This window comes from Boleophthalmus pectinirostris, unplaced genomic scaffold (genome assembly GCF_026225935.1).
Source record: "Boleophthalmus pectinirostris isolate CB_2022bp ecotype Guang Dong unplaced genomic scaffold, ASM2622593v1 HiC_scaffold_3, whole genome shotgun sequence".
NCBI lineage: Eukaryota > Metazoa > Chordata > Actinopteri > Gobiiformes > Gobiidae > Boleophthalmus > Boleophthalmus pectinirostris.
Window position 1 is genome coordinate 10357834 of NW_026571299.1, and position 18751 is coordinate 10376584.

At 39.2% G+C, this 18751-nt stretch overlaps 1 protein-coding gene across 1 annotated transcript in view; it reads left to right on the plus strand.

Annotated features, from left to right (window-relative positions):
• The first annotated feature begins 475 nt into the window (after positions 1-475).
• Positions 476-18751, plus strand: part of podxl2 (podocalyxin-like 2) — a 31736-nt gene continuing 13460 nt past the window's right edge. The window contains exons 1-3 of the mRNA XM_055160843.1: positions 476-600; positions 15094-15431; positions 16740-17169. Of these exons, the coding sequence (XP_055016818.1) occupies positions 549-600; positions 15094-15431; positions 16740-17169 (820 nt within the window). The 5' untranslated portion in view covers positions 476-548. The remainder of the gene's footprint in view (positions 601-15093; positions 15432-16739; positions 17170-18751) is intronic.

Below are 18751 nucleotides of genomic sequence, written 5' to 3' on the forward strand. Positions count from 1 at the left end.
TTAAAAAAAAAAAAAAAAAAAAAAAAACATTTTAGAAATACTTCATTGTAGTCTGAGGGCCTAAAGATTCTTTGTTAGAATTTGTTATATTAGTTTAGATTTATTTGTCTACATGCGCACTAAAATTATTTGAAACCGTATTTTTCATAAGTTATTTAACATTACTGTATTTTATTTTTGTCCATGTGTAATAACCACAACCTCACTGCGCTGTTTACCGTCCCAACAGCTCCCCCCTGCGCCCGGACAGCGCCACTGCACCCCGGCTACGCTCTCCTCGCTCTCCTCCGCGGTGCACCAGCTCGCTACCTCCACCGTGACCGCTACTCCGTCTGCTCCTCACCCTGAACACACCGCCTGCCCCTGCGTCCGTCCGTCCGCCCGTCCGTCCGTCCGCGCACCGCCACGCGCAATGCTCTCCTCCTCCTCCGCGCCCTGACTACCGCACACCGACTCCACGCACGTCCAGTGACCGGCCAGAGAGCTCTCAACAGCGGCATCCAGCCTCCCCAAAAAGCCCCGGCGGTACGGAGTGTCCATTTGGAGAGATGTTGTGCACTGCAGCAGACATGAAGGGCCTGCATCGCGTTATTCTACTGGGTAAGTCCCGAAAAATGTGTGCGTAATTTTAACGTATGCGCAAATTGGCGTTAACTTGAGAAAATAGCACGCACGTTTTACGAAGTGCTTGTTTTTACGCGGGGTTTTGGTTCGTAAAATGTATTGCAATGTTACGACGAAAGAAAAAAAAGCATGTAAATCAGCATATTAAGGTACTGCGGAGGCAAGTTTGTCGTTAGTACGCCACAATGACTCAAGTATGCTGTTACGATACGATTTTTATTTTTTTTTTTTTATGATATAATTAATCAATAATCGAATATTTTCTGGAAAACATATAAGCTGTAGTTGTTTTTGGAGTTGTAGCCTGTGCATTTTGTGTTAGATTGACAAGAAAATATTGAGAATAACGCATAAGTAGGTTGGGGTTTAAAGGCACACTACGCAACTTTCCGGTGGAGTGCCTGCCATCAGCTGCATGTCTCCATGGAGATGTAGTTGCTTTGTCTAGAATGTTCCACAGTATGGTCTTAAACGCTACTTTATCTGGGGTTTAAAGGCACACTACGTAACTTTACGGCTGCTTGTCTCCATGGGGATGTTGTGGCTTTGTCTAGAATGTTCCATAGTATTGGATTTAAATGTAGTGTTGTAGTCAAGACCGCACTTAGAGAAACCAAGACCAGTCCAAGACTACACAGTCCCGAGACCAAGACAAGATCAAGATCTCTTGACCAAGAGTTTTAAAAACCAAGACCACGGCCCATCGAGACCAAATCGAGACCATCTCTGTTATTTTCTACATTTATTTTTTTTTATTTTTGAGTTATTTTGGCATGTTTTTATAAATCTATCTCCATTTTGAGTCGAGTGTCAGACCTTGAGATCAGGACAAGACCGAGTCCAAGCTCCTTCAAGACCGAGACAAGACCGAGTCCAAGCACCGTCAAGACCAAGAGACACAAGACCGAGTCCAAGCACCTTCAAAACTGAGACAAGACCGACTCCAAACGCAGTTGAGTCCAAGACAAGACCGAGTCCAAGCTCCTTCAAGATCAAGACAAGACTGAGTCCAAACTCCTTCAAGACTGAGACAAGTCTGAGTCCAAACACATTTGAGTTTGAGACAAGACAGAGTCCAAGCATCTTCAAGACCGAGACAAGACCGAGTCCAAGCACCTTCAAGACCGAGACAAAACCAAGTCCAAACACAGTTGAGTGTGAGACACGACTGAGTCCAAGCACCTTCAAGACCGAGACAAGACTGAGTCCTAATGCGGTCGAGTCCAAAGAAAAGAGACCAAGACTGCAAAAAAATGGTCTTGAGGCCGTTCTCGAGACCAAGATCGGTCTAAAGAACTACAGCATTACTTAAACGTTACTTTATCCATGGATTCGAGCAGGTGGCGCGACTATAGACCAAGTTACAAATCAGATCTGTGGAGAGGCAAGAAAACACCTGTAAATGAAAACGTCCAACACAGGTTTCCATTCATGCTGTGAACATTTCAGACAAAACAATAAAATCTCCATGGACACAAGCAATAGAGAGCACTTTACCAGAACAATTACACGTTGTACCTTTAAAATAGAATTACCAATAGAAAAAAATATATAAATATGTTAACGCAAGATCAATATATGGACTAAAATAAGGATTGTGTTTGAGATTGTGACTGTAAACACATGGGTCCATGCAGGTTTATGTGGAGAGTGAATGTGAGTTTCCGAAAATGTGAATATCAAATGTTTAAATGACAAAATAATAATAATAATACATCAGTTTTATTTATCACTTTTCACAATGACACAAAGATAATAAAGTTAAACTAAAACAAGGACAGGACACACAAAACAATAATGAAGAGCAGTCATGTGTGGGAGCTGAGGCTGTGAGGAAAAGCTGCGTTTTGAGCAGTTTTTTTTAAACCAGGACTAAACCAGGTAAACCAGGATTTTAAACCAGGACTAAACCAGGGAGTCTTGACTAAACCAGGTTTTAAACCAGGACTAAACCAGGAGTAAACCAGGACTAAACCAGGACTAGGACTTAAACCAGGACTAAACCAGACTTTAAACCAGGACTTTAAGGACTAGGTTGGAGGCAAACCAGAGGTTAGAGAAATATAGTTGGAGATCAATTTGAAATGATTTAAAGTGCAGCTCGAAGTTTAAAGCTGTGTTAGATTTTTTGATTTACTCGCTGAATATCGGCCGCTCGTTCAAAATATGAAAGCCAGGGTCAGTATTTATTGTTTGGATTTTTATTGCTCTACTGGAATGTGAGTTTTTTGGTTATTTATTGGCTTTTTGGTAAGATTTAAGTTGTAAAAGGTTGAATTAATCACTTGTATGCCTCATTCAGTGTTGGGGAGTAACGGTTTACATGTTCTGGCGTTACGTAATCAGAGTACAAATGAGCTTCTGATTTAGATTATAAGGATTTATATGGGGCAACAGCATAAAAAGGTGAATGAGTAAGATTTGGTATTTCATGATTCACAAGTTTAATCTGTCTTTATACAGCACATTGCACATTTCTGGATAAATTGTTATTTTTGCATGAACTCTTTGTTGTGTCTGAAGTTTGGGTCAGACTCATACAGATTTTAGCCACGCCCCCTTTTTAGGCAACTAATCAATTGACAGGGCAAGCAAGAACTCCTACTCCAACTACAGCCCTGGTTTAGTCCTGGTTTAACTCTTGTTTAGACCTGGTTTAGTCCTGGTTTAGTCCTGGTTTAACTCTTGTTTAGACCTGGTTTAGCCATAATTTAGACCTAGTTTATTTGTTGTGTAGTCCTGGTTCAATCCTACTTTAGTCCTGGTTTAGACCAGGTTTAGTCCTGGTTTAGCTCTGGTTTAGTCCTGGTTTAAACCTGGTTTAGTCATTGTTTAGACCTAGTTTATTTGTCGTGTAGTCCTCATTCAATCCTACTTTAGTCCTGGTTTAGCTCTGGTTTAGCTCCTGGTTTAATCCTGGTTTAGCTCTTGTTTAGACCTGGTTTAGACCTGGTTTAGCCATAGTTTAGACCTAGTTTATTTGTTCTGTAGTCCTGGTTCAGTCCTATTTTAATCCTGGTTTAGCTCTGTCCTGGTGTAGCTATGGTTTAGTCCTGGTTTAGTCCTAGTTTATTTGTTTTTAAGTCCTGGTTTAGCTCTGGTTTAGACCTGGTTTAGACCTGGTTTAGCCATAGTTTAGACCTAGTTTATTTGTCGTGTAGTTCTCATTCAATCCTACTTTAGTCCTGGTTTAGCTCTGGTTTAGTCCTAATTGAGTTCTAGTTTAATCCTGGTTCAGTCCTAGCTGAGTCTTGGTTTAGTCTTGATTTAGTCCTAGTTTATGAAATGTGCTTTGCAGATAAACTTGGATTAAACGTTGAGTTGGTGTTTCGCTGGTTTAATCCTGGTTTACCTCGCTTTAGTCCAGGTTTAGTTCTTTTTGTCATCACTCTTATAAACAGAAATCTGGCTCTGTGGTACATTACGTTCACGGTAAAGCGCCCGTGGGCCCCTCCTCGCTCTGTTTAATTCAGAGGGGGATTTGGGGGAGGGTCCTCTCTGTGTAAGCAGATTTCAGGGTGTTAATGCACGGACATCAGGTTTTACACACAGACCCCCAGTGGATAGAACAGATGTACTAGTAGAAGAGGAGTAGACATGTTTTTTTTCTGATGGTAACTAGGGCTGCAAGATTAAAGGTGCACTGTGTAACCTTTGTGGTGGGGGGTCCACTACCAACTCCATGGAAATACTATTGTCAATTCAGTATTTATTCATTACTGGTGCTCGTTTCCAAAACTCAAAATGCTCGATTCACCTCATCCACCTTGTGATGTCATGAAGCTGTAGTTTCCAAATTTACAGCCCACTTTTATATTTTGTTCAGTAGAGATTAGCAATTCTAGGCTCAGATTTTTCTTGGCCCTCAGGCTTTTAGGTGAATTGGCCCAAATTACCTTGGATCAATTAAAAATTTACTTTTTACTGCAAGCTGTTTGAAAATCTACCTTGGTAAAGCTAATCTTTAATATTGAGTGTGTGGTTTTAAGGATCTTAGGATGAGTAAAGACCAATGACTCATTCTAATGTGTTAAACCTGCACATATTTCAATTATTCATTATTCTCAAAATTTTGGACACCCCTGGGCTATAGAGACATTGTTTATTTAAAAAATTATTATTACTTTAAATTATGCTTGTTCTGGATTCAATGTTTAAGCAAAACTATTATTAAACATTTATTTTAATAAGAAAAGGTTTAACATTACACATCTTGAAAGAAGCAAAAACATACAGATGTTGCTGAAATTTTTCAATAAATATTTAGTTTGCGCCAGGAAAGTCCCAGTGTTTAATTTTGGCCCTCTGTGAATTTGAGTTTGACACCCCTGCAGTAGAGCACTTCCTGTATGACCACATGACATCACTAAAATCTGCAGGGTTTGTGTGCTAAAAATGTGTGAATGAAACAAAACACATCTCCAGGTCTGTTTGTGATGAGTAAACAACATTATAACAATATGGGCCCTTTAAACTTGCAATATAAGCGAAACCCCCTGCTACTTCTGAAAACATAAAAAGTGGTTTGCATATATCTTTTTGGTAACTTTTTAAACCAGGTGCCCTTTCTGGTGCAGCTCTCTTTCTTTCTTAAACCCAGTTCTAGATTTTTGTTGACTGAAATGGTGTCTGTAATTGTGAATGGATGAGTCATGCATCAGACCAGATGAGATCAGCACATTGTAATCTGCAGCACGATCAGACCTCCAGACCTCAGTGAGTTTCAAATAGTTGCACGGAATGATAAAACGAAGCTTTGTACAGATAGAATATTGAATGAATGAATTTATTTTCAAGGTCCGATATTACGCAAAATTGATTCCTGTGAGCTTTAAGACATGTTGGAATGCTGTTACCTCCTCAAAAACAGACCTGGAATTGTGTTTTGTTTCATTCACACATGTTTGAGTAACACTTTATTATTCATCTGTCTACATCTCCAAATCTTAAAATGCTCTGTTCCTCTTTGTGATGTCATGAAGTTGTAGTTTTCATGTTAACAGCTCCTTTTACCTTTAGTTCAGTAGAGATCAAAGATTCCAGGGCTAAAATTATCCAAATAATTCTAGTGGAGGTAAGTTTAAAAACACACTGGAGCACTTCCTGTATTACCACATCACAAGGTAGAACTGAGAGTTTTCAGTTTGAGAGAAGAATTAATCTTAAATATGCAGGGTTTTTTGTGTGTTGAATGAAACAAAACAAAACAAAATTCCAGGTCTGTTTTTGATGAAGAAACAACATTATAACATAAATCAGAAAAAACGTAATAGGCTCTATTCATGTTACATCACAAACCAGATAGATGTTCGAAAAGATGCAATTTCAACTTCCCATGTAGTTACTGACAGTGGCCTCGCCGATCGACTGTGATAAAACCCACTGAAGTAAATGTCATCAGCGGTAAAATATAGACTGGATATGTATGTGCTATTTGGAATAATCTGGAATTTGGCGCCTCATCTCTTCTAATCACATATACCCAGTTCGCTCGTAGTTTTGTGTCAGTGGGAAAATAACGAAAACTGAGATATGGTTGTAATTGTTGATTCGCCGAACATAACGGAACACTACGATGACATTTAGATGGAGAAAGCTGGGCCTGGGAAGTTGTAATCGTGTCTTTCCAAATGTCTTTCTAGTTTGTGATGTAAACGTGAATAGAGCCTATGGGCCCATAAGTCACAAAATGATGGATATCCAAAGGTACAGAGATGTAAAATTAAATGTCCAAAACAGAGTCGGAAGAACTATAATTTATTTAATCCCACGCCCATTCCTAATTAGAATTGAAATTTCCTCTTATCAAATACCTACATTTGAACCATGAGTGAGGAACATATAATATAGTCAGCAAGTAAAGTTGTTTCCCTTCATCCTTTTGTTCCTCTTGTTTTCAGCATTGGCTTTGTGTGATGGTTGCTTCCTTAAGGTTTTCTTCCAACAGAATGTGTATTAAAATGTATAGGCATATGTGTTTTGTGTCTCTCCTTCCAAAAATGGCTGCTTTATAACACTATTTGGAGTAAAACGGAAAAATTTTGGAAAAAATATCTAATTGTGATTTGTCTGAGAGGTATGGCAGGTGCGTTTTTTTGTGATTTGTGATTCATGTTTTACTAATACTAGATTTACGTATTTATTTTCAGCAAGTAAGATATTTACATTCTTTTACAACAGAACATATAACATTAATGAAATCATAGCAGAAATAACAACAACAACAAAAAAAAGGAGTGGGAAGAAGAAAATGTATTTAATCCCAACCCCCTCTTCTAATCTAAGACAAAGAGCTTTTCTTTGAATTTTTCAAATACAATTTTGTTTAAAGTTCACATTTTAAACCCTTATAAACATGCAGAAGAATACACAAAAATACCAAAACATGCTCTAGATCTCAAAGGTGCATTGTGCTCCATGGAGATGTTATTGCTTTGTCTGGAATGTTCCACAGTATGGCATTAAACCTTTCTATCTTCATCTCGACCAAGTTACAAGTCAGACAGATTTCTTGGTATTTTTAAGCCATAAAACCACCTGTAATTTAATAAATGTAAAGTAGAGCTGTTTAATGTCATACTGTGGAACATTCCAGGCAAAGCAATGATCCATAGAAACAAGCAGGTGATCGACCTTTAACCAAAAAGTTACGTAGTGCAGCTTTAACTACAGCGTAAGCAGTGTCATCCAGAATACGACAGAATATTTTGTTGTTTGATGAGGAGATTATGGTACTTCAAAAACAGTGTGGAGAAAAAAGTATTTACCTAAACTAAAAGAAACTAGAAGAAATCTGTCAGGGCCTCTTTAATCTTTAATCTTGTTTAAACAGATCTGAAATCAACTAAGGCTACACTTTCTTTGTTAAGTCTGATCCGTGCACTTAGTTGTATTGATGGGCGGCATTGAACTCACCACCGCACATTTCCTCTCTGTGGTATAGGTTCCTAATCTCGTCTCCTACACCCTTACTTCCTCGCATCCTTTCCTTGTATCTCTCCTTGCCGCTGCTCGCTCATCCGTTCATCCGCAGAGACTTGTTTTATAGGCTACACTTTAAAGCACTTTTAAAGGGGAGTGTAAAGTCAAACTCATTTGTTGTACGCAGTCAATATTTGGGGGGTAAAACAATTATCTCTTGACATAATAAAGATGAGGTAAGAAAAATCTATAAGGAAAATAGTAGTACCTGGCATTTAGTTTTATTAAGTGTGTTCCAGCTAAAGGCACAATGTGATTACAGAAGCCTATCGGGGAAAATTCAGGGGAAAATTAAAAATATGTAAAGGGCCAATATTACGTTATAATGTTGTTTTATGATCTCAAACAGACCTGGAGTTGTGTTTTCTTTCATTCACATGTTTAACACACAAAACCTGCATTTATTCCACGTTTAGACGAGCGTTTTCGGGAGGAAATCTGCATGCATACGGTGACGCAAAAGTGTGTGGAATTCAATTGGGTATGCATGCCAGGCCGCTACGTGGTGATGCTAGATGGTGATGTATGTGACTAAACGCGTATGTGACGTGAGCAGATCTGACCAGAGTTTTGCGTCTTGGGCAGTGTAGACGGAAACGCTACGGCGGAGTGTATTCAACTTTTCCACTCTGGAATGTGGTTTCAGATTTTTGCTTTTTTGAGCCCCAAAAACGGCATCACCATCTAAACGAAAGGCACTTCTGATAAAATATTTTGTCGTTTTTACTCGCAAGCGCCCACATTTGGATAATTTCAGCCCTGGAATAGTCTATCTCTGTGGAACTTAACGTAAAAGGTCCTGTTAACTTGAAAACTACCACTACATGACATCACAAGGTGGAACAGGATATTTTAAGTTTTGGAGATGTAAACACACTAATAATAAAGGGTTACTGTTACTTGTTTTTGATGAGGTAACAACATTATAACATGGCTAAAAGCTTACAGGATAAATTTTGCATAATATAGGACCTTTAAAGGTACAGTATGTAACTTTCTGGATGTGGCTTGGCACCTGCTTGATTCCAGGAAAATAGAAGTTTCATTTCTGTCCTGTGAATGTGACTTGCTCAAACGAGTATCTAGTTTTGATACTAGTTTCAGTATTGATTAGTATCTGATTTTGTATACTTTTGATAAACATGCTTTATATTATGGCTAAAATGTTGCATAGTGTGGCTTTAAGTAGCCTATAGGTATAAGGTTATGGTTGGTTTATATCAAGATGAAGATCTACTGCTTTATGCTTGAGTGTTTTCTGTCTCGTCCTGTATTACATAAGCTGTCATTCTGTACCTCAATAGGTCTGGTTTGTCAAGGTCCTGTTTTTGTTGTTGCTTTGTGTTTGCTTTCTCATGAATGTGTGTGTGTGTGCATGTGGGTGTGTGTGTGTGCATGATGATGTCTCTGGTAAGAAATGCACTATAAAATATACTCTTTTTAAGTCTTACATTTTGCATGGACTTGTTTGACTGTTGACATTTTGTATCTGTTTATTTCAACATCTTAGAATATTGTTGTATACTTACTCTTCAGTAATAATCAAAGTATTAGTGGACTTCACCCCTTCCATTCTTTGATCAGTCCTTTAGTATCACATAAATGATTTATAATATATTTATGCATCTATTTTCAGAGGTGGGGACTTGTTAATCGTGTCTTGGACCCCAATCAGACTTGAGTCACTATTCTGACTTAATAAAATAGACTTATACTTCAAGGCCATTGATTGGAACTGGACTAATCAGGACTTTTTAAAGTAGTTAATAAATCCTGAGTGCCGCAGCACCATCACAGACACCTCCACTGCACTGCACACGTGCACATGTGCAGACTGCGCTCTCTCGTCACTTTGAATTATTCAGAAAACTCACCTCCACCTGCAACACTGGAGCTGCACCACACGCAGTCTGAGCCCCGGGCAAGACTTGCCTGTCTTTCACTTGGGACTTGACTCAGATTTGAATCCAAAGACTTGAGACTAATTGAGAAGGGTTTTGTCCCACTTCTGTTTTTTTTTTATATCATCCAGACTAATTCTTGGAACCAGCAGTGTCCCTATTAAGGCAGTGTCTTTGTCGTTTATGCTCTGTGAGTAGGGCTGGGTATCATTAAGAAGTTGATGATACGATACATACCGCGATACATAGGCCACGATACGATACATATCTGAATTCAGTGCACTTGTTTCGATAGAATATATTTCAAAATGATTCGATATGGTTCAATAAAAAATAAAGGCTAAATCATGGCTGTGATACTAAAAGTCTTTGTTAAACCACTTCTTGTGCAAAGTTCACATCAGAACAGTGAATATGTCAAGTATGTTGCATAAACAAGTTTCCTCCCGCTAAGCACGCTGTAACAAAATAATTTAGCAAAATATACCAAAAATACTCCTGGTGATATATAGATACAGCAGCCCTCAATATCGATACGTATCATCACATTAAACGATACGATATATTGATATTTTGATATTTTGGCACACCCCTATCTGTGAGTATCTGAACTGCTCCACTGGGGTAAAAAAGTTAAATTTATTTTATCTGTACAAATGACATACAGGTACTAGTCAATACTAAAACTAACCAAACTAAAGATAGCATGTTTTATTTTTTGTTAAAAAGTAGTTTCTTTATTATCTTGTTGTATCAAATTTCTGAAATAAAATTTGAGTTTAAGATATTGGTATTATGACTCACCACACACAGACTCAGGAGGTTTAAACCCTCCTCAGGCCTGTGTGACTCTGGACATTCTGAGTCTGACCTGTCTGGATGAAGCACCTCCACAGGATGGCTTCAGTGACTCTAAACTGGAGAGGAAACTCATTTTAATCATTTCTGTGTAATTACAAAAACAAAACAAAAATCCCTGTGGGCAATATTGACACTTGTGATGGTGAAGACGAGAGGCTGAGGCGGCTGGTGGTTGTGCTGCTGCGGTGAGAATCCATAACTGGGTTAGTGGATGTGTGACGCTGCGGGCAGACTGCGGGTGTCACGGCCTTAACACTTGAGACAGAGCCGCAGACATGTGGACATCATACAGTAATCTGCTCAAACAGCTTTAGGTCACCACGGCCCATCTGTGGTCCAGACAGCACCAAGGCATGCTGGGAGTCAACTCTACCCGGCGACACAGAGACAGTCATTAAGATTTGTTCTACTTGAGTACAACTATGACAATGGCTACACTTGGCTGCAAATTTACGCTTAATAGGTTGCGATCATGTTATTCTACAATCCCTATAGTTTAAAATGGAGCTATAGGAAACTGGTTTATGTTTCATTTATTATTCATTCACTCCACACTTGGTGGTAGTAAATTACTATTGTAGCCACGCAGTACCCAAGCTCCCCATTACGCACATTACACAGCACAAGGCAAACTGTTTTTGCCTCTAGCTCCCCACTGTTGTACCTGATATTCCCAGCAGTCTCCCATCCAAGTACTGACCAGGCCCAGCAATGCTTCACTTCTGAGATGAGACGAGATCAGGCTTTGTGAACGGGGTTTGCCTTGACAGGTCTCTTCTGATCTCTAGGGTTGTCAGAAGTATCCAAAAAACAACGTTAATAAAATAAAATCAAAGATACTCCTTTGAGCACTTATTAATACAGAAAAACTGGACAGAAATGAACCTTTCGTGAATAGCTTCAGAATGATCTTGAGCTGTATCAGAACAAGTATAAGAGCACATAGACGAGTATACACCCATGGACCACTCACCTACCTGGACCACTGAGGGATTACACAGATATAAGGCCACATGGGAATATAAAAGAAAATACTATGATTTAATCCCGAAAATGACATTATTAGAATCAGTATTGAGAAGAGGTGGGGACTGGCAAGTTGTGATTTGGACTGAAGTCAGACTTGAGTCACTATTTTTAGGACTTGAGACTTGACTTGATAAAATGGACTAAGACTTGGGACTCGACTTGGACTTGAAGGGCAATGATTTGGGATTTCAGGGGACTTTGGGACTTGAGAAGCACTTTTAAATCTGAATTCTTTCTATTCTGATCGTAATGATTTACACTAAGATCTTGTCAAGACATTTAAAAAGGAAAAAATAACATTTCTGCAACTCTTACATGCTCTATAAACTCATATATATACTCATATATAAATACACTATGATTTTTTGAAGTACAATTTATCTTAAAAGTCATGTAAATTGCAAAAATGTAAGCTATATTTGGTACTTTAGGTTAAAGACTTGAAATGACACTCAAAGCAGATGACTTGGACTCGACTTGGTCTTGCCTGTATTTGACTTGGAATTTGGCTCGAACTTGATGTTAAAGATTTGATACTTACTTAAGACTTGCAAAACAAAGACTTGGTCCCACCTCTGCTAACAACAACAATTCTCCATCAATAAAAACACTTTATAATTAAGTGCAGACTGTACACAATATTTCACACTGTAGATACTTGGACGGAACAAATTTCACTTTATTAGGCTACATAAAAAATCAGGTACAGCCCATTTAAGACCTGGTTTCAAGTACAATTTATCTTAAAAGTCATATAAATTGCAATAATCTAAGCTATATTTGGTACTTTGGTTTAAAGACTTGAAATTTCTTGAAGCTCAAAGCAGACGACTTGGACTTGACTTGGACTTATGGGCCAGTGACTCGAGATTCGACTTGGCCTTGCCTGTCTTCGACTTAGGGCTTGACTCGGACTTGAGGTCAAAGACTTGAGACTTGCAAAACAACGACTTGGTCCGACCTCTGGTATTGAGTATCGAGTCTATTCCTTAGTATCAAAATCAATTTATAATTTTAGTATGATAACAACACTCCTGCCACCATTACTGCCATATTCCAAACACAAAAATGTTTTAAAAGTGTGCAACTGAGCAACACATTTGAGACGATACTACTTCACAAAATTCATATTATTATTGCTTCATCTCCAGTACAGAGGAGAGTCCCAGTCTGCAGGAAGGAACTGATTGTTTTAGCTCGAATTACACCATTAATATGATTCACAGCCCTCATAACGTTCTGCATAAACTTCAGATGATGGAAGCTCTGTGGGTCCATTTGAAGGTCGGCGAAGCAGATAAGACGCTAGATCTAATCTGTGATGTTTAATGCAGACTGGCGTTATCTGCAGTCCGTCTAGTCTCTCTGTAATAAAACTCAAACGATGCTAGATCTGGTTAGGGATGGAGTTAAATGGATTTGATCTGAAACTTCACTGTCATAATGCGCCATGGTTTTCATTATGGCTGGCTTTTTATTAAGACATGCTTGAAATGGCTGCTGTGTGTTTGCAAAGAAAGAGTTTCAGCTTTCAAGCGATTCTCGTTCGCTTATTGTTTGTTTTGTATGCTATATTATAATGGGATTTTGGGGTCTCTTGTTGGAGCTTTGTTATATGAAAGAAATACACAAGAGGTCCTTTTATCTTACTTAAAGGACCTGTATTTCACTATTTTCTGAAGTTATAATGTTGTTTCCTCATCAAAAATATTACCGGAGTTGTGTTTTGTTTCATTCTCACATGTTTAACACACAAACCTTGCATATTTAGCTCTTCTCTCAAACAGAAAACTCTCTGGTCCATCTTGTTATGTCATGTGGTACAGGATTTTCAGCTTTGGAAATTTCCCATCTCTACTGAACTAAAGGTAAAATGTAGCTGGTAACTTGAAAATTACCACTACATGACGTCACAAAAAACAGGAAAAGAGCATTTTGAGCTTTCCAGATATAGACAGACTAATAATAAAGGATTACTCAAAACATGTGTGAATGCAACAAAACACAAATCCAGGTCTGTTTTCGAGGAGATAACAACATTATAACGTGCCTTAAAGCTGATGAGTAAATTTTTGCCCAATATAAGACCTTTAAAGGTGCTGTACCTGCTATTTGCAAACTAACTTTCCAGCGATCGAAAGTTATGTATGTGATAAGGATATAACAATAACCAAAATATCGGGATATCGTATCGTCAAAAGTCTCACAATAATATCGTGCGCTGTCACAATATATTGAATTACAAGTTTCTTTGCTAAACATAAGGAACTACATATCCCATTTCAGTGCAAACAACATGAAAAAAATAGTTTTTTTACATGAATTCTTGGGATTATGATGGAAATAATTCACAACAAAATCGTGTCAAGGTATTTTTAAAGCAAAAAACTGTCCTATCTACAATTATATCAGCCTCTTCAAAATATCACAATAAATATCATACTGTGAGTTGCATATCATGATAATATCATACTGAGAGATTTGGATATCGTTACATCCCTAGAATGTAACTAGTGATTTATGAATCCTGCATAAACACCAGGATTCATAGAAGTATAATTACATATAGTCATCTCGAAGAAAGGATGAAATAGAACCAGTTATTCTTTACTTCTTAATATATTCTGAGTAGCCTAATTATTCACCATGATGAATTTATTAGAAGCCAGAGTGAACTATTGCCTTCAGAGTAAAGCTAACAATCAGAGGTGAGGACTTGCAAGTCATGACTTGGACTTGAGTCAGACTTGAGTCACTATTTTTAGGACTTGAGACTTAACTTGATAAAATGGACTAAGACTTGGGACTCGACTTGGAGTTGAAGGTTAGTGATTTGGGACTTGACTTGGACTTGAGGCCTGTGACTCGAGAAGACATGAGAAGCACTTTTAAATCTGAATTCTTTCTATTCTGACTGTAATGATTCACATCTTGTCAAGACATTTAAAAAGGAAAAATTAACTAAATTCATTTTTACAACTTTTATATACTCTATAAATTCTCATATATAAATAGGCAAGGCAAGTTTATTTGTATAGCACAATTCATACACAAAGTAATTCAAAGTGCTTTACAGAATAAGAAATACATTAAAATCATAATAAAAACAAACCAAAACATAAATAGTCATGAAGATTAAAATGACAAAAGAGAGACATTAATTGGAGAGAAGAGTGCAGAATGAAAACCTTTCAGTTATATGCACAGTTAAACAGAAATGTTTTGAGCCTAAATATACTATCATTTTTTAGGTACAATTTATCTTAAAAGTCTTATAAATTGCAAAAATCTAAGCCATATTTGGTATTTTGGTTTAAAGGCTTGAAATGACTTGAAGCTCAAAGCAGATGACTTGGACTTGACTTAGACTTATGGACCAGTGACTCGATTTGGACTTGCCTGTATTTGACTCGGACTTGAGGTTAAGGACTTGAGACTTACTTGAGACTTGCAAAACAAAGACTTGGTCCCACCTCTGCTAACAACAACAATATTTCACAATGTAGATACTTAGACAAAACAGATTTCACTTTATTAGGCTACATAAAAAATCAGGTAACAGCCCCTTGAAGACTTGGTTTTGTCTAGTTATGGCCTAGCAGACAATTACATCACTTTTACTTTTGCACTTTATTACTTTTAACAACTGCTGTATCATGTATTAAAACAACAAAACTCTTCTTTGTGTCCTCTGCAGCTCTTGTGTGCAGCAGCGGCGGTGCCTTCAGACTGGACTCCTCTCCACGGGTCATCCCCCTCAGTTTTGCCGGATCAGGTCTGGACCAGGACCAAGACCAGACTTATCCCTTCTTCATCCAGGAGTTGGTCCGAGCCCGGCGACAGGTGGCCCCGGAGTTAGTCAGAGCCCAGCCGCACCTGGTCCACGACATGGGCTGGCCTGAAATACACGAGACCACAAGGACCGGGGCCAAACCTGAGATGACCAGTAACCATACGGAGGAAAAAGGGACCAATCAGAACGCGCCACATCACAGAGTCTTAGATGATAACCTGGGAGTGAAAGACGAAATGGAGGTGAGGGCACACGCTTTAAATCAGGGTTATTATGGGCATGGGCACCAAACCGGGTAGGGAGGGGGTGCTAATGTTAAAGCAGACTTATGATGCTAAATGTTATAGTTGTCTTCCACTTTTCTTTTCCCCTCTCATAGTTGTATTTTGTTTGATTTGTGCATGTTTGAGTAATTTTTTATAATGTATATATTGTATTTAATGTATTATTGCTTCTATCAAACCCTGTTTTCACCGACAGTGGCATACGCCCACTATGTTCTTCTCCGTTCTCCAATTTTGTTTTCTTAATCAGGGATAAGTGTAGGATTTGGCAGCGTCACATAGATATTTTGGTAGTGTGATCAACTGCAATTGTTGTGATGACGTCTACAGCGACGTCAGCTCCAATTGGACACAAGGAAATCAATGTTCTTTTATATTAAGTTTTAGATTGACATTTTAGATGAATATTCCATCCGTCTATTTTCTTCTGCTTATCCGGGGCCGGGTCGCGGGAGCAGCAGCCTAAGCAGGGACTCCCAAATCTTCCTCACCCCAGACACTTCCTCCAGCTCTTTTGGGGGGACCTAAAGTCATTTCCAGTCCAGCCGAGATACGTAGTCCCTCCAGCATGTCCTGGGTCTTCCCCGGGGCCTCCCAATGCAGGCACCCAGGAGGCATTCGGAAGATGCTCAAGTCACCTCAGCTGCTCCTCTCGACGTGGAGGAGCAGCGGCTCTACTCCGAGCTCCTCCCATGTGACTAAGCTCCTCACCCTATCTCTAAGGGAGCACCTAGCCACTCTGCGGAGGAAACACATTTTGTCTTGTATCCGCAATCTCATCCTCTCGGTTATTACCCAGAGCTCATGACCATAGTTGAGAGTAGGAACGTAGGCTGACTGGTAAATCGAGAGCTTTGCCTTTCAGCTCAGCACCCTCTTCACTACAGCAGTCTGGCAGTAGATGAATATTGTGATTTTAAAATGTCCTAGCAGACACAAGCGCAATATGTCGTCTTTAATGTACAGCCTTTTAACAGTGGATCACACAGATGACTTTGGAATAAGAGATTAATGAAACAAGCATGAATGAAGCAAAAAAACAACTCCAGGTATGTTTTTGATGAGGGGGCAATATCATAACATGGTTAAAAGCTCAAAAAAGTTAATTTTGCACAATATGTCTTCTTTAGTAGTTCTTTCTTCCTCAAAATCTTATACGAAGTTGAGGTTTGATTCATTCATGCCTCCATCATCTGCCAATTTATACGTCTAAAGCTTTAACTCTATGCACATTAACTTTCTTTACATCTCTTTTTTTTTTTTCAGAGAATGGTTCATCTCGCTGTGCCGCAAGATCCAGAAGACTACCAGGGACCGTCTGATCCTGCTGACCCAGAGTCAGAGCTCACTGCTGGGCCAGGAGCAGGAGACACCTCCCTGGAGGCTTCAGGCTTCTATGGGACAGACACAGAAGACAGGACAGGAGACGAGTGGGGAGAGGAGAGGGAGAGAAGAAGGGGAGAGGAGGGAGGAGAGGAGAAAGACAGGAGAGGGGGAGAGGAAGGAGGAGAGGAGATGAAAGCAGTAGAGGAGGGAGCGGAGGAGAGAGAGAGGCGAGGAGGAGAGGAGTGGGACAGAGATACAGCGGAGGATGGACAGACAACAGCAACAGAGAAGAAGACAGAGGGACAGGACGCCCACTTTTTGGATGATCTGGAAGTCAACCACACATCACCAGACCTGGATGCTCTTATTGGTGAGTATACACTGGATGTACTGATACCGATACTGGTATCACATATTAGCACTGATACCGAAAAAAAATGCTGGATCAGGTATCAATTATGCCAATATTGTGATTGGGCTTTTAAGTGGTTGTAATAAGCTTATTTACAGGCCGATTTTGGCCTAGAATGACTCAGAAAGTTTGAACTTTTATTTCTTCAAAGCTGTTCAGTGGTAGCCATGCTGGCGCTACCTAGTGCCTCCTCTCAGTTTCATTTCTTTCCAGCGACTAGGTCAGGAATTAGAATACACTAGATGGTTTGCAAGAACCCCGGAAGTTGTAGACCGTGCACCGGCCAATCAGCAAAGAGCTGTGAACAGTAAACAAAGCGGTTGAGATGGATGTAGATGATACAAACTTTGCATTTTTTAATTTCGCAAGTTCACCTTGCAGAAACGACACTGATTGTTGACAGACATGTTCAGTCTCTGCTTTGTTTGTTGCTGTGCCGGCAATTACTTGGACACCACTGAATGTTCCCGGCACATTACATACATCATGACCAAATAGCAGCGATTGGTTAAATAAAAAAAGTACCCTCCTACAGTCAAGCGAAAGAATCCTAATGCTGCGAAGTCAGGCGGTTTCCATGAAGTGAAACCGACTGATGAATCAGGCTAGTTCAGTGGTCATTTGAAAGATAAATAACAGTTACATCAATAACAAAATTGGACCCCGTGTATAATAAAGTAACTGTGTTTTAAGGAAATAAGATGGTCAGTGCATCCCTAATTTTAAGTAATGAGCTCCTTATCAATCAATTTAAAACAATAATGACTTTCATTTGTGCGAACACTTGGCAGACTGTAAGAGAATTGAAGTAATTTATCAAAAGGCTCCATCCATTTGGTTCCACTTACTCCCACCCTTTCTGGACAGTTCTAACAACTGACTCACTCAGGAGCTACTAGTGTGTAACACTGCTGTCACATCAAGATGTTGTAGATGCTTCCCAATTTAGCACTCTGTCTTCACAAAAGCAAGAGGTTAAGTTTATAAAGCAAGTGTGTTGTGATGACCATGAAGGCCAGTAGGCGCTGCTTAGACATGCAATATCACAAGTTGGTGCTAGTGCCTCCACTCAATTTCATTTCTCTTCCACGACTAGGTCAGGAATCAGAATACACTAGACAGTTTGTAAAATCCCCGGAAGTGCGAATCCTGGCACCAGCCAATCAGCGAAGAGCCATACATTCTTTGTTGGCAACGATTTCAAGGATTTAAAGCCGGAACAAAGAGAATGCTTGGTGAATTTTATCAAGGGGAAAGACATTATTGTCCTTCTTCCTACGGGATTTGGGAAAAGCTTAATGTACCAGTTAACCCCATTAGAGGAGCATTACATACATCACGACCAAATAGCAGCGATTAGTTAAATGAGAAAAGTACCCACTTACCGTCGAGCGAACAAATCCTAATGCTGCAAGGTCAGACGGTTTCCACAAAGTGAAACCGGCCGATGAATCAGGCTACTAATCCCCATGTGTTGCCATAAATAATTTCTTGTTGATGGGCAAACATTTATTACTGTACTACCCATCTCTGTATGCAG